Genomic DNA, 16,272 nt, shown 5'->3' on the forward strand with positions numbered 1-16,272 from the left:
TATTTAAAAAAGTGTACATGAATCTTATGTCCAAAACAAAAAGTCCACTGTTCATCCTTTTGTTCTGAACACACTGCAAGGTTAAAAGTTCATTTTTTCCGGATGGTTGTTGTTTAGTAAAATACAGATCTTTATCTCCTACTTCTTTGTGGCTCTTAAGCAGCTTTGGTATGTTTGCAAAGTTAAGACGACATTCCAGTCTTCGAGCTTATTTACCTTTTTGCCTTGATCCTGGTATTAAAATTGCAGTGATGAGAGTTAAAACAACATATTTAATGTCTGCATAATGTTTTGTGATGGAGCAGCTTATTATTAGACTTGGGATGATATAACCACCACCTTTTCTCTGCTTTCTACTTGGAGTGTATTATCACCCTGTCATTCAGTGCGTCAAGTAACCTTATGTTTTTCAATGCTGAGATCTTTTTTGATTGCGTGGACACGATACTTTTTCTTGTTTTGTTCTCTAAGTTATTATCTGTTATGAAAATGCTATAAACAAAACCATTTACACTAGACGTTTCACTCTTTTTCAGCGATTATGTCTACTGTGGTGTCTCAGCAACTGCTAAAAGAGGATGGAGAGGATGATGACGAGGAGCAAGGTGAAGAGTTTGAGTTTGATGACAGTACAGATGAGGATAAACTTCAGGAAGACAGTAAGACGGTCACAGACTGTGTCAAACCTGTCCAAGCATCAAAGCATGAAGACAACGTGACATCAGGCAGCGTCTCACAAACATTTACTGACAGCACAACTACAACTTCACCTTCTGCTGGACCAGACAGCGTTGCCACCAAGGATCCAGTTTCAGTTTCTACCACAGGTAACTAGTGTCCAGAAGTAAAAGGGGTATCAGGCAAATGCTCATGTGGCTTCTTAGTTATGTATTTTATAAAATAATAAATAAATTCTACAAAACAGCATAAATAATTGGCCAATCTAATGTGTACACTGGGGGCTGTGCGATTATCGTTATTATATTTTTAAGGAGAAAAGTCAGCAATCTTCTTTAAACAGTTATTTATAGTAAACAGATGTGCTATTTATTTATTTATTTTTTTAGATATTTTTAAATGTCAAGGGATTTGCCAATTTTACATTTGAACTGAAACAGATAGTCCCTTTGAAATCCTTTTAAGACCACACATTTACTCACGTTAACTCTATCAAACATATCAAAGCCACACATCAAACAGATAAAAGACCATGGGATTTCATACTCACTTTGGCTGATGGACTACATACAGTCCAAGTCGGTCTCAATTGAAATGATTGTGCAATGCCATATATTAAGAAAAGTAACCTTCAGAAATGCCTTTTTCCTTCCATTTTTTTTTTTAATTTAAGAAGAGGATTTTATTAAAAAACCAAATGAAAGGCCGCTCTTGCTCAGCTTGCTTAAAAATTCCCCAGGCATCAGAAAGTATTAGGCTATTTCCTGTAAAATTATCTTCTGATTTAAGGCAGTTTCCATTTACAAAACAGATGATGAACAGCCTGAGAGCCTACTGCCATGCGGTACAATGTAAGCTTCACAGTGGAGAGGCACAAAAACTGACAATTACAGTCTTTGTGCTTCAAACAACTTGTCTAGATCTAGAATTACTTATAATTTTCCAGACATTTTCACACCTGCACAGCAATGCTGGCATCAGCACAAAAGATGAAGATATTCATTTTATTCAAACTTAATGCTAGCCATCCAAAGTGGACCCAAGTTGTGGCCTCCGGCCGCATGTTTGGCACTCTTCAAATATTAACAAACCGCCAGCCAACATGCCGACGCTTGTCACAGAGCAACAGCAGCCTGCAGACACAATCCACCTTTGCATAATAACAGTATATGATTGCATTCACAGCAACGAGCTACCGCAAGGTAACTTCGGGCGGCGATCGTGTGGGTAGCTGTTAACTTGCTCTTTACGGAAGTTATATTCCTTGTTTTTTGCTTTTTGCGAACTGTCTTTTCATCTATGTACAACCCTGCATCAACAGCTTTATTGGGCACGCGGTAAGCCTAGTCATTCTCGTACAACCTCTAAAATGGACACAGGTAAACAAACGGATATGAACAGAAATATCTAAAATAAGTAATTTACTCGTGTAGGCATCGACAAAAAAAAATAGTAATCCAATCCATGTCCTGAAATTATTGAGGAAACTAGCTGGCATAGTTAGTTACTCAAACTCAGCACTGGGCAGCCGCATAAACTAGTTCATGGACAGCAGTTAGCGGTCATCGGCTTTTAAGGTAGTAAAAGACTGTCGCGGTAAGAGATGCGCAATGCTTTGTTTTAGACGTATAGCTACGTTTTTATACATTGTGTCCCGAAAACAGGTAACGCGACACCCAAAGCACTCTCTAAACACCTCTAGCCTGAGCAGCAATGCAATACACGTGGCTCGTTGGTCTAGGGGTATGATTCTCGCTTAGGGTGCGAGAGGTCCCGGGTTCAAATCCCGGACGAGCCCTAGGTATGTTTCATTTTTATTAGTAAAATTCACCAGTATAGGTGAAGAGAGCTTCTCTTTCAGCATGCAGTGGTTATTTGTGCATATTTATCTTACAGTTCTATTTCTGTACATATGTGCTTCATTTTCTTTAATAATTTGCCTCATATTTGCTGTTTTGCTATTATTGACGTTAAGGACTTCAGTGAATTACACAGAGTCGGTAGGTACTTTCAGCTGCCCCTTTGTTTCCCAAGGGGTTATGACAGGACATGAATCACATGTGTGATTTGGCACAGACTTTTTTTCCCTTCCTCGGGATGGGCATCTGGTGTAATATCTGCTCCCTGAGGCTGGGTGTTTCTCCTCCTGGCTTCTCCCAAGAATCTTTTGCAAACACGATGACTGTGTAACCTACATCATAGATTTACCACCTTCATAATAGTACTTAGTCTGTTTTCATTGTTATGTTTTCTTAGTACTAGATTACAATACAGCTGGGGTAGGCACATGACCCTCCATGACCCTGAATTAGATAAGCAGAAGAGAATAAATGGATGGGTGGATGGATTATAATTACTCTATAATTACTACTAAAAATTCCAGATGTGGAAATACTGTATAATTTATAAAATTGTTTTTAATAAGCATCCAAAGCTTTGCACTCAAAGTTTTACATCCTCCTGTCTTTTGGTCTAAAAAGCAAATAAATGTCTGTCAAATGTAGTGAGGTAGAAGTATGAAATAGAATAAAGTCAGCAGTATAAGTGAAAATGACTGTGTGGTTGGCTGTACAGGGGTTTCAAGTCATCAAAATGATACCTATTCTGGTTACAAAACTCTATTAAAAGTACACTGAAAGTACAAATGGAATAAAATGGAGCTTTCTTATCGACAAAAGTGAAGGTTACTGTTTTGATATTTTTCACCTGTGAAAGCCACAAGCTCCAGCCCTGTGTTATATTACGCAACTTCCATTAAACTGCCCCTGGGCATAACGGTGAACTGCACCTACTATGCCACTGCCTAATAGCTCATCTCAGGTAAGCTGAGATGTAAATGTGATTTTTCATCACTTAATGTGATCTGATCTGTTTTCTGTAGCAAGACAGAGTCTCAGTGACTTCAACCAGTTGCTTGTGGCTTTAATCTCTCCTTAAAAGGATTTAATTGTTGCCCGAAGCAGACAGGCGTTAGAGAGCAGAGTTAACTTTCCTCTTAATTGGATCAACTTATGTAGATATAAGTATGATATATTTCAGGGTTCGTACGGGTGCTTGAAATCCTTGAACATGCTTGAATTTTAATGTTGTCTTTTCAAGGTTTGAAAAGTGCTTGAATTACAGATGTGGTGCTTAAAAGTGCTTGAAAGTGTAACTGTATTTCATTCACCACAAACAACTATCTGATTGAATAGTTTTCTTATCAGACAGAGAAATAAAATGAGTCGCAAAATGTAAAAGTAACATTAGCCAGATACATAACTAGCCAACTTAAGGCTTTCTGGTTAACCCTCTGGGGTCGACGGACCCAGAGTCTCCATTTCAACTTGGGTCAAACATGCGGACTTAAAACTATATACCTGTGTTTAAATTGTGTTGATAGGCCACGTAAAACCGATGGGTTTTTTTCTGAATACAACAGTGGCGTTTACTCCGGGAAGAAACGGTTAAAATGGCGTTTTCTAAGGAGAGTGCTAGCAAACACGCTTTGCTTGTGAGTGAAAAAAGAAAAAGAAAAAACACTCCTTCCCTACTGGTGGAAAAATGTACCATGTCGACCAATCAAAAAATGATATGGCAACATGTGGCATTTGGTTGTTTGGGAAGAGGGGGAAGTTTTAGGAGTGAGCGAAAGAGAGAGAGAGAGTTTTGATACGTGAGAGATTTGTGACGTTTACCGTGTTTGTAGTCTCAAGTTAGTGTGTTGTCTTGTGTAGTTAGTGTGTAGTGTAGTCGTTGTTTTGTCACAGTTGCTGCAAAAAAGCCACCAAAGGCAGATTGCAGTGTAAACGCTGAGTGACACACCTGCTGTCAAACCTGCAGGATTTATCCCTGTGCTGTTCTCATCTGTGTTATAGTGGACACAAACTATTTTTTTGGAGTTGCATAGATAATTTGTGTGCCTTCTTATTTGATGCAGAACACCGGATTGTTCTGTACATAGTTTTAAATGGTTATATAAAAAACGTCTGAGCCTTGGCTGCATTTTTAGGTAAATAGTACCATATAACTTTGTTGTTTGCAAAACTTGTGCATATTTTTTAAAAAAATGTTCAATTTGCATTTGCATTACAAGTTATGAAAATGATTCGTTAAACATGCTTGTGGTTTTTACAGTCAAAAATATCACTTTCTACTCATATTTTAAATTTTGTCTGAATTTAGATAAATTGTGCTGATACAGTTTGTCAAAATGAGAAAATAACAGATTGACAAGATAAACAGTTTTTAAAGGTGAAATATAGAGGCCAAATCAAAAGTAGTCAAAAATGGCCAGTTATACCCTGGACCCCAGAGGGTTAAAGGCTAAAAGCAAAGTTGTCACCAAGTACTGTTTATATTTGTGTGTACAACTTTTTTGAGTATTAACTTTGTGCCTTTGGGTGAAATAATGGTAATATGAGGGAGCGATCCATACGGTCACAAAGACAAGTCACTTGTTTCTGTGATACCAAAGTTCCCCGGCTTTCATTCAAAATGTGTTTATCATCAGCACCTACACATTAAACTACTTAAACATTATAAATGTCTTCAAGCTCACACTGAGGCCTGTGCTGGAAAAGTTTGAAAAGGGACCTTGAAAGTGCTTAAAAAGCTTGAATTTGACCCTGAAAAAGGCGTATGAACTCTGATATTTACTACCTGGCTAATGTTGCCAAATAGGCCCTGGTAATTACATGCTCAGATAAAGAGGAAGATTTAGGTCTTGGAAAAGTTCTGTTGGACAAAGTGGAGTGATTAGTCCTTAATTAAAAAGCTTTTTTAGCAAGTATGTGTGGTAATCCGTTAAGTGGGCTGTGAGATGCGTAGGGGAATTCTGAGTGTCGATAACAGTGTGTAGTGGAGGTCTTATGTAATCGAGGGCTGAGAGCAGCTAAAATCTAGATTCTTCCCTCACTTAGATGACTCAAGCTTTTGTGAAAGGTGCCAAAGTAGATTGATTGTAGCCTTTGATTAAGGGCACCTTTTTTTTTGTACAGAACGTATGCCATCAGAATACATTACAATCATGCAAATCACTTTTAGCTGTGGTTTATACACATATTGCTTCACTTTTAGTAACACTCATGAGTTTATTTAAATTCTAAACACAAATTTAGTTTATGAAAATTTCTGCATACGAGTAGTAAATAAATAATAAATACACCAGAGTCACAAAATGTCTTTTTATCACGTGGTAAAGTTTCATTTTAAAGTTTTTACGTAGTGCTTCATTTTCTTCGGAATAATTTGCCTCATACTTGCTGTTTTGCTCTCTTTGACAGATGTTCCAGGTACTGAGTCACCCAACTGGTAAGTTGCCTTTGATTATGATCAGACCATGGGGAAAATCACTAAAGGGTGGTGGAGAAAGTAAACTCATCACTATTATGTCATTACGCCTGCGATGATGTCATGCTTGCACTTCATCCAAACACGACATTGAGTGGGAGATACTGTGACGTTATAACATTTAGATGCCAGATGACATGTCACAGATAATGACAAGAGGTGATGTCAAGTATGAAGTGCTTCTGCTGATACAGTTCTAGAGGGAAATCACTGGATTGCCTGACTCACAATGATGCATACAGTATATTAGGATTAGCCTCATCTATAATTCCTAATGTAGTAATGTAAATTTTGCAAGTCTTTTTTGCAATGCAATTTAGTTTTCTTCATATAGCACCAAATCATAACATATATCAACTTAGCACACTTTACATAGTAAAGACTAGACCTGGTTTCTCTCCATTATCCTTTACAACTGTCTCCCTACTGCAAATGAAGCAAGTCTAAATGTATGCATGTACTGACAGTGAGGTGCATGTCGATTACAAAAACGGGGACAGCGTTTCTGTGAAGACCCGTGTGTTTGTTTTTGTTATTGCTTTGAGTAGAACAAATTGAATTCCATTAATCTTCATTGTATAAGTGTTGTGGTACCTGTTAAAGCCCTGCACATATGGAACGCCCACAGGTTCATTCCATTTTTTTTTTGTTGGTGTTGTTGCTGATTAGACTTCTTAGAACTGTGTGGGCGTGTATGACTATAAATGACAGCTCCCTCCCTCGCCTGTTAGCTTTGCTCTGAGATGTGGGGGAGGACTCCATGTATTCATATCTGTACACAGAGTCCTCACATAATTCCAAGCAGAAGTCTGACTGCCTCCAACCTGAGGAGTGGTCTAATCAGCCAGAATAGCTGAATATGCTTGTGTGGGTGTACAGGGACATTAGGAGGCAGATCACGCCATAACTTGGCGCATAATACTAACTGCGTGGTTCTCTTCCACGGGGAGTACATTTTACTTATTTTGTTGTGTTTTTGGAAATATTACATATAATATTTGACATTCACCAATGAAGCTTTCTACATGCATGAATACATGATAATCCAGTACCTGACTCTGAATCATTGGAAATGTAAAATGAACAGCAGACAAAATATCCATTCCTGAGAAGGTGCATGAAATGACCTCGATATTGATGCAGTCAGAAATCATCTTTCATGCAGTTAAGATGATTTGCTGTGAGGCGTCTGCATAGTAAATAATGATTTGATAGTTTATTGATTCCACTAAGGAAACTGTCTTTTTGCCTCCTGCTCTCCACGGGGAGGTTAGCAGGCAAAGTCACTTACAGAACAGAAACCCAGACACTGACGGGCAGAATTAGAGTTTCTCCAAAGCATATTTCAGCTCATGGTGAGTTTGAACTCACCGTAAGCTTGAAAGGCAGTCATCCTATTAAATCCCCAAAGGTAAAATCCATTGTCAATAATAAGTCAAATAATAAGGAATAATAAGGAAAATAAAATGAACACTGAAATTAGCCGCAATATACAAACACTTGACTTACACTGGTTATATAGTTACAGCTGAACTTATCAAGAGGTAGATTATCCTAGATTCTAAGTGGTATGTTTGCTTTAAAAAAAGGACAGTTCTAGCTACCCATAATCACTCAGGATCACTCAGGGTTCACGACTCAAGTGTAGAGCAAAAACTGACCCGTGTGTTTCAGTCCCACAGGAGACACATTTAAGAAAAAGCTGTACAATGTCAGTGATAGAACGCAGGAAAGATTGCTGTGTGTGGATATATGTAGCGACAGACTGGTCAAAGAGCCCACACTGACCCCATCTCCTATGTTGAAAGTGCTTTAATAGGCATGTGAGTGAATGGAAGTAGACGTGGTCTGATGAGTCACATTTGCTGTTACACCGTGTGGTTGACTGTCTATGTGGCAGCAGGACACACTATTTAAAAAAGGCTGCAGAGGCACGCTATGGGCAGTATACTGGGTCTTAGCATTGATTTAGATTTTATTTATCAGTGTCGTGCTTCGGCAGATTAATAGCTCTTACTCTACTACAAAAATAGTTTCGGAATAGATTTAGGTATTGACTTGGCCTCTGAATTCCCTGGTGCTCCGATCAAATATCTGGGGGTTGTGCTGGAAAATGTAGCTGTTTTTTGTTCTTCTTAGCTTTGTAGCTTATACTGCTTTTTGTACTATATTTTACACACTGACCTTGTGTGCAGTTCTATTGTTTTTAGTTCTGTCTATGAAAAAAACATTAAAACTACAAAAAAAGACCAAAAAACCCCTTTGGTTTGAGATCTCATCAGAATAATTTCTCTCTACCCTCTGTGCTTGCTTGATGGAAACCATGAGGTCTCCCACCTGTGCTTCTAGGAAGTGTGTTCAGAAACCTCTGCTGATAGTTTGGATTCCTGTCGACTTTCCTGTGCTGAAAGAAGTTGCCTGTGTCTGTACACAGGTGTGAGCGTGTCTGTATGTGTACATTTCTGCTGTGTGCATATGTGAGCGCATAAATGATTATATACGTGTGTGCTTGCGTGCCTGTGTGTGTGTGCGATAAAGTCACAGCGAGGTCTTGGCAATTTCTCATTCAGGAAGATTTGTGCTGAGTGCACATTTCCAGTTTGGTTTAGTCAATAGTCTGCCTTTTAAAGAAAAGCTATCAATAGCACTTTCCACAATCAAGGTGTTAAGACTGTCAGCACATCCACTAAATCTGTCAGCAGTTTTAGAATAATATTGCCAAAATTACTTTGCGAATGTTATTGTAGAAATATGTGTTTTTTTAGCACTGCTATGACAGCACATCAGCTCGTTACAGCTATTAGGCTCAAAGCAGCACTTCTCTCCTGAGTTTTATGTGCATGCCAGTGTTTGATACCAGCATTTACCTCTGACTTCACATTTTAACACTTGACAGATAGTTTTCATTAAACGGATGACACAGAACCTCAGCAGTGAAAAGATTAGCACAAAAGATACCATGACAACGTGTTTGCATGCATCTGTTTTATGCACACAGAGCTTTAACCTTACCGAATAACTTTCCTTTTTCACTTTTTGTTGTTTTTCCCCACAGAAGTTTTTTGCCTTCACCTTTTTTTTCCCTTTTGCAACTTTGCGGGGAACTTTACACATTTGCCCTTGGAAAGCAACGTGTCTAATCTACCATGAAGAACACATTTATTTTTCACAGCCACTTTGTTTGAAGAACTCTCACCTTGTGCTTCCCTCTGTTGGTTGTGCTGTGAACGAAAAAGAAACAAAGATGATTCTGTAAAAACATTCAAAGCAAACTAGTATGTAAATATAATGAGAAGCCATGAACTCAAGACTTGCAGTGCAGTCTAATTGGAGTCTGTCATTGCTGTACAGAAAAGCTTGGCATTAACACAGTGTGCAATTTGGAAAAGGTTCATGATAAGTAGTGGGCAGATACAGGGTTACTCAGTGTGCTTAATAAAAACACTAAAAGTGCTACTGTTTATTATTTGTTCTTTAAATTTTGTTTGGACACATTGACTTAGATGAAGATCATTCAGATCACTGTGGCGGGGTGTGGTTTGTGGTTCAGCTGGGGATGTGTTCACAACGTTTAGTGGCGTGTAGTGTCTGCGCTGCACTCAGCGGTGACGTGGGGGTCGTCGGACGCTTACTCTGGTGAGAAGGAGATGACAGGGCCCCGCCAGCTCCGGTAATTCACTCCATGGGAGATTTTCCACTCGAACAGCATCGTGATGACACCCTACGCTCAGCCTTTCACCAAGTGATAAGAACTGATGGTCACACGGTGTGCCCTGATGCAGCGCTGACCTACCTGTATTTTGTATTGATTAAAGATAGGCTTTAGCGAGTGAGTCGCGACACTCGCACAGAAGAGGAACACGCCCAGCTGTTGGCGCCTAAGAGCTGCTGCGAAATGAATCTCCAGGCGGCTCATTATAACCCAGTGGCAGGGATTATGGGATATGACAATACTCTGGAATGAATTATGGCCCAAATTATTGGCCGTGCATTTGGGGGGATGTGCATCGATGGTGCGTGTCCAGCCTGGCATGTGAGCTGGTCAACTGACTGGCCGTACCAAAAAAACCTTTGCGCCCTTTGCCATTAGTGGAGGACCCTTTTGAGCACATTGGTATGGAGAGTAGGCTAGGCCAGATAGCTCCCCGGCCTAAGTTGGGCAATGGGTGTTGTGGCGGGATGTGTGGTGTCAGGGGAAGTTTTCCATCGCATGGCCACGCCTTCCCTACTTCAGTAGGATGCCGAGACCAGGGGAAGATGTGCTGCACAGAAAGAGGTGGCTGAAAAGCCTTATGAGCAGGAAGCAAATTGTAAATAAAGTCGTTCACATGTCTATAACACTGTGTGCTTTGGGTCCTTTCTACCACACATATTATGAGCAATCACCAGAGAAATTCTGATAATTCCAAAGGGTCACTTTTCCTTTTAGCTCTATCTGAGATGATCAGGAGAGATCGAGGGGCTAAAACGGGTAGAGATTTGGCATATTGCACTGCTCTGGTGCTGTTGGTAAAGAGAATGGAAACAGATGGAAATACAGTATTTGCATTCAAGCAGCTTCCACTTTAGGCTGTGCTCTGCCCCAGGCTATGTCATTTGCATTGAAAAATCATTCCTCTTTCTCTCCTTAAGCTATATGACTCACTAGGGCTTATAGGCAGAGATAAGTTGTGACGGGGGTGCGCAAAAATATTCCTGGATCGATTGCTACCCTGCTCAAATTACTCATACTTGACATGAATGCACACAGTCAGGGAGGCAATCTGTGTATCACTATTGTTCTGACTCTGCTCTTTTCCCACACAAGTAATTTTAATGACAAGAGATCAGTTCATTGCAAGAAATGTGATGAGAAATAGCTCTTTTTTGTTTTCATGTGGGTGGAGATCCTTTTTGTCCTTCAGATTGAGATGAATGATGCCACATCATAGACAATGCATCAGAGTAATACTTTGCAGAACTTGACACCACTGTAAAACCAAACGGTATTATCAGTAGCTGTAATACAACATGTTGGCAAGGCGTATCTGCTTCCACCTATGGGGCAGGCGTTTATTGTACAACAGGGAAACATGGCACAAAGGAGAACTGAAGAGGTGTGTGTGTGTGTGTGTGTGTGTGTGTGTGTGTGTATGTATGTATGTATGTAATACCTTTTGTGTGTATATGTAGAGACATAACCAATGTAAAAGAGGAGAGCATTTAAAACAGTGTTTGTGATGTTTCCATCATGCAATGCTTCCATTACAAAAACTCCGTTAATCTTACCTTTCCATAGTCCAAAAATCGCAGATGGTACAAAGACCTTCCTGCTAGCTTTGATCATTGTATGCGCTCTGCATGCTCCCACAGTGAAAGATAACAGTTTGCAAGATTGTTGAATGCCAACAGTGTATTTCAAGCTTGCAAGGCTACCTCCCCAGCAGTTCCCATGGACAACATTCTTCTGGCACGTCTCATTTGTCTACCAGTTGCCCATCACCTTGAGTAGCTGCTGCTGCTGGTACTGGCATTGCAAGTGTTGCTGAGGTGTTTAGCTGAGAGACAATTTAATTAGTGTAGATGAGATTCTCCTACATGCTGGATCCTGTCATATTATCAGTCATGTGGGGGAGAAAAATGCCTCACTGGCAGCATCAACACAAGCATTGTGATAGCTGTATCAACACGATTTCCCCCTGTGGTGCTAGAGTCTGATTTTAATAGCTGGTTCAGGGCACGTTTTCATTCATAAAGCCAGTAGTAATTATAGTCAGCCTCAGGCATGACAGACAATGATATGACAGTGCTCAGGGACAAGTTAAGTGACTCAAGTAGCACACTTTGGGTTTTGCAAAAGTTCTTGTGAATAATTGAATCAGCAAAGTATAGCCCAGTTACAACTGAGGGTATCACTGTTTTTTTTTTTTTTTTAAAATGGCATAACATTGCTGTCACAAGATTTAAACAATAATTCTACAATATGTAGCTATTTTCAGCATTGGTAGGAAGATGTTCATGATCAAAGAGCCTCTAAATACCATTAAAAAAAACCCCAACAATACACAAAAAAGAAAGCAATGAGACAGGTTATAGAGGCTGAGCAGTCCTCTTAATTTAATGTTGGTTTCTGATCTGATTTCACAACTGCATATCGAAACACATAGTGGCACAATGTCCATGTACGGTTTAGTGTTCATTTATATGATAGAAATCTGTGAAATTTTCCTGTTTCTGGTGGCTTGGTAAAAATTATGTTGACTTTTACTTTTGATGTTTGAAAACGCTTGATTAAACGAAACACAAATGAGAAAACAAGCTGAAATTATGTTAGAGACTTTTCTTTGGTCGTTGGACGGTGCCAGAATTCCCCAATGCAGGAAAAAAACTGTCATCACTTCCAACCAAATTTCTTTGAAATCTGTTTATGTCTTGGAGAAACTTCTTTTAAATATCAAATAAGCACAAAGACAAAAGGGAAAACAAAACATCCTCTTTGTTAGAGGTAAAGCTGCACAGCTAGCCAAATTGGGAAAAGAATTCTGTTCCTGTTTCCGAAAGAAGTTACTTCAGAAACGTCACATGAATTTGACAGTAGCAAGATGTGTTCTGTCACACTTTAGGGAGTGTGCATTTGTACGCTTGAACAGCAAAGAACTATTTTCGACCACCCCCCACCCACCCACCCACCCACCCACCTCCAACCACTCTGCCTCCCCTTCCTCCCATTGAAATTAACTTATTATGAGGCTCACAGAACTCGGTGTTAGTTTAACTGTGCTAATGTTTGGGTACCTTCCAGTGCCTCAGCAGCAGAAGCAGATGAGCCCAGTGCTTCAGTTCCTTGTGTAGGAGAGGAGCTCCGGGGGCTTCCTGTGGCACCATCAGCTGTGGAGTCCCCGGTCGATTCAGGAGACCACAGCAAAGAAACCGTCAAGCAAGGCTCGAGGGGCATCCCTGAAGGTACAAAGCTAAATTATATTGACAGTGAACCGTGCACCTTATATTGTAGATCAAGGGTTCAATTTCAGACCAAAAAAGATTAAACCTAAGCTTGCCTTGGGACTCCAACTCATTCCACCTATGTATTACAGTGTTCACATTGCGGATAGATCTGATAGAAAAACCAATACAGCCTCCAGAATTGGGTAAACAGTACTGTGGACCACATCATAATGAAACTGGCAATATGAATTGTAAACAGTATTTTGTTAGTATCACGCATTCCATCTCTTGACCTTGATCAAAGGTGGCAAGAACACCATATTACAAATCTGTGGTCATCTCATGGCTCATTGATTTCTACTTTGAAAGGCCAGACACACATAAAGATGCCTTCATGTGTATAAACACATATGTACCCCTTTCAAACATATACTGATACAACACAGACTGACACACACACACACTCACACACACACACACATATTCTGTGCCATGATTTGATTTCTACACAGACATGACATGAATCCAATTAATTTAGGACGAGGATCAATAGAGTACCATTTCCATGAGGGAAAATTGCTTTCGGATTTCGACTCAGTCAGCAGTGCTGCTGTTTGAAGGTGGCTCAGAAACGAGAGATGTAAAGGAGCCCTGCAGTACTGCATGACGTTTTTTTATGTCCCACCCCTCTGATGCATTTTCACACAGGGGCCTCTGCTTTAGTCTGAATGCGTACAATGCAGTTAAAGACATTTTCAGATAAAGTCTTCAATTGTCGGACTTTGTATTTTGCATGTGGATTAACCTGCGCTGGAACCAAAGTTGTGTAGAGTCATTGTGAATAATTATGTTTTTTCTCTTTCTTAAAGCAACAATATATTTTTGTGATCATAGATATTATATGGATTAGAGTGTACCTTTAGATGCAGTAAGAACTAAGAATGAGTTTATTCAAACGTCATTTTCTTGCTGTGGAGAAAAGTTAAATATAAAGTAAGAAAACACAGTGAAGAACTTCTGGTATACCACATTTAAAGTAAAAAGCCATGTTCCCAAGAGGCCCAGTCACTTTGCCGATATGCTGGGAGTCAGGCTGATAGCCCAACTCCAGTTGTTTTCTTCTCTGTTGTGAATCCTCTTTGAATGCACAGGCATCGGAAACCAAGCGAGGTATAACGAATATTTGTGGAGCTAATCCTTTTTTGTTGGGGGACAAAAGAGAGAAAGAAAAGAATAGTTTATCTTCTGGCTTGTATTGCAAGGTTATTTTAAATTTTAGACTCAATAATCCATGATAGAATTCACATCTTCAGTCAGATTAATTGAAAACAGTGATTGTTGCTGTTCAGGGTTTAGGGGAAAGTGTTGCAGACAAATCACAGTTTAAGACCAAATCAATAAAGCTCACTGAGCTAAATTAGGCTGAAACACTCTCAAAGCAGTTAATGACAAATCCTGCCAAGCGTGGAGAGAGAATGGGTCAATAGCTCAAACAAGCCTGATACAATCATCTTATGTCATGTAGGCAAAGCCGTTGTGGCAACAGTACACAAGATACACATGATATTTGGCAGATCTCCCTGTGAATGATGATGTTTAAATGCTGTTAATGCCATAAATATGGAAATATTCTAAAGCTAAGTGACACCCAGAGTCTAAAAGATCGAGCATAAACATTCAGTCGGTGTAAAGCTCTGTTAGATTGTGTTTGCTGTTTTTTTGAGAGATATAAAAGAATGATGTAACAAAAGCAGGTGCAAGTCAGAACAACAGTGTTTATTTCAACTCTCCTGTTTTATTCTGCCAACTCTATGCGTGACTGAAGCCGAAGCACCGACGGCAGAGGCTTCGGAGGTGATCTATGATGATGTTCCAAGCGAAGAACCCCTCTCTCCTGATGAAGGTTAGGAGCTGTAGACACCTATTCACTTTTTTTGCTTGCTTTCTCATAGATCTCATTATGCAGCTTCTGATGTGTAATAGCTCTTGTGTTTAGCAGATATGATCTATGAAGACGTTCAGAGAGACACTGGTGCGTTGGAGGCAGGCAACGGATGGAGCTCCAGTGAGTTTGAAAGCTACGATGAGCATTCTGATAACGAGGCCAAACTACCAACAAAGAGCAAGGTAGAGACTGTGTGAATGCATCCGTTTCCTTCTCTACACAAGTTGTCATTTCTCTAGATTGTAAATGGCATCATGACTGACCAGGTTGTTTTGGTTGGTTTCCAGCAGATAGAAAAAAAATCAATGTGACTATTTCATCTGGTGCTTCTGCTGTGCAGTTGTCTTTATTAATGTATAGAACTGTAAGGAAACTATAAATAACATAAAAAATGTATACCAGGCTGTCTAGCTTTATACTTTCATTGTGGGATGAAAGTAAACACAAGGCATTTCTTTTTGAAAAGCCTCAGATCTCTTTGCCTCTTTTCTGCCAAGGATGCTGTTAATCAGTGTTCGGCTTCAGAGTGTCCTTCCACATGATGGCACTGTGTTCACATTCACAATGTGCTGCATTTCTTTTCATGCTTCACCAGCCTTCAACACGCATACACCGTTGCAGGCATAAGAAAAAATTTCAATCACTCTAATAAAAAAAAAGTATTTTGCTCAGTTGAATCTTTATCAATGTATAGATGTATACCTACCTTTACATATTTTTACATATTGAAGGTGTTGATATAACTCCATGGTAATCCAAGAGAAGCTCAAGTTAAATTAATGCTTTGAGAAGCGAGGGAGACCATAGGTAGCAAAATGCTGCTTGTGAAGGGAGAGAAAAATGAGTTCAGGTAATTACACGAGGGTGTGCTGTGAAAATCCCTCCACAGGTCTCTTTGCAAACTTGTCCCAGGCCACTGAACAAAAGGAACGATTCAGCGTCACTGGTTTGACAATTAATGGCCCATTAGAGCCCAGTAACCCTTTTTGGCAAGTACAGCCTTGATCAAAAATATACTTTTTTAATTAGCTTCGTCCAATTAATTTTATACCTAGTATACCTAAAGTTCTCATCTTACCGAAGAAACCCGGGAGACCTGCAATAGAGTTTTCTTATTTAATATGTTCACTAAACCGCCTGAAACCCCTGCCATCCTTCTCTAAATCAAAGGCCATCAGTCTGATACAGCATAACCCCTCTGACCAATGCAGTGCTTCCAGCTTTCACTCTGCGCTTGTGATTAATTCCCAGTGTTTCGTTGCTTGTTTTGCCTTGATCTCTTTGCCTCCATTTCCCTTTTCTATTTCCTTTTTCCTGCTCTTTCATCCCCCTTTTGCCTTTTGTGGCTAAACACAACCCGCACCTATGCCCTGCCCTTCCTTGTCCGAAACCTG

At 39.8% G+C, this 16,272-nt stretch overlaps 1 protein-coding gene and 1 non-coding gene across 4 annotated transcripts in view; both read left to right on the top strand.

The window, feature by feature from the left end:
* Positions 1-16,272, top strand: part of arhgef10la (Rho guanine nucleotide exchange factor (GEF) 10-like a) — a 113,747-nt gene that overhangs the window by 12,042 nt on the left and 85,433 nt on the right. For 2 of the 3 annotated variants that reach the window (XM_084929172.1, XM_084929170.1), the window contains exons 2-6: positions 537-827; positions 5,943-5,970; positions 12,791-12,951; positions 14,759-14,836; positions 14,930-15,060. In XM_084929172.1, the coding sequence (XP_084785298.1) occupies positions 542-827; positions 5,943-5,970; positions 12,791-12,951; positions 14,759-14,836; positions 14,930-15,060 (684 nt within the window). In that variant the 5' untranslated portion in view covers positions 537-541. The remainder of the gene's footprint in view (positions 1-536; positions 828-5,942; positions 5,971-12,790; positions 12,952-14,758; positions 14,837-14,929; positions 15,061-16,272) is intronic. The other variant, XM_084929171.1, reaches the window with a different exon arrangement.
* trnap-agg (transfer RNA proline (anticodon AGG)) lies at positions 2,405-2,476 on the top strand. The gene has a single exon. It is a non-coding gene; the product is annotated as a tRNA-Pro (tRNA).

Source organism: Perissodus microlepis, chromosome 5, assembly GCF_051167445.1.
Source record: "Perissodus microlepis isolate ML-2025 ecotype Zambia chromosome 5, ASM5116744v1, whole genome shotgun sequence".
NCBI lineage: Eukaryota > Metazoa > Chordata > Actinopteri > Cichliformes > Cichlidae > Perissodus > Perissodus microlepis.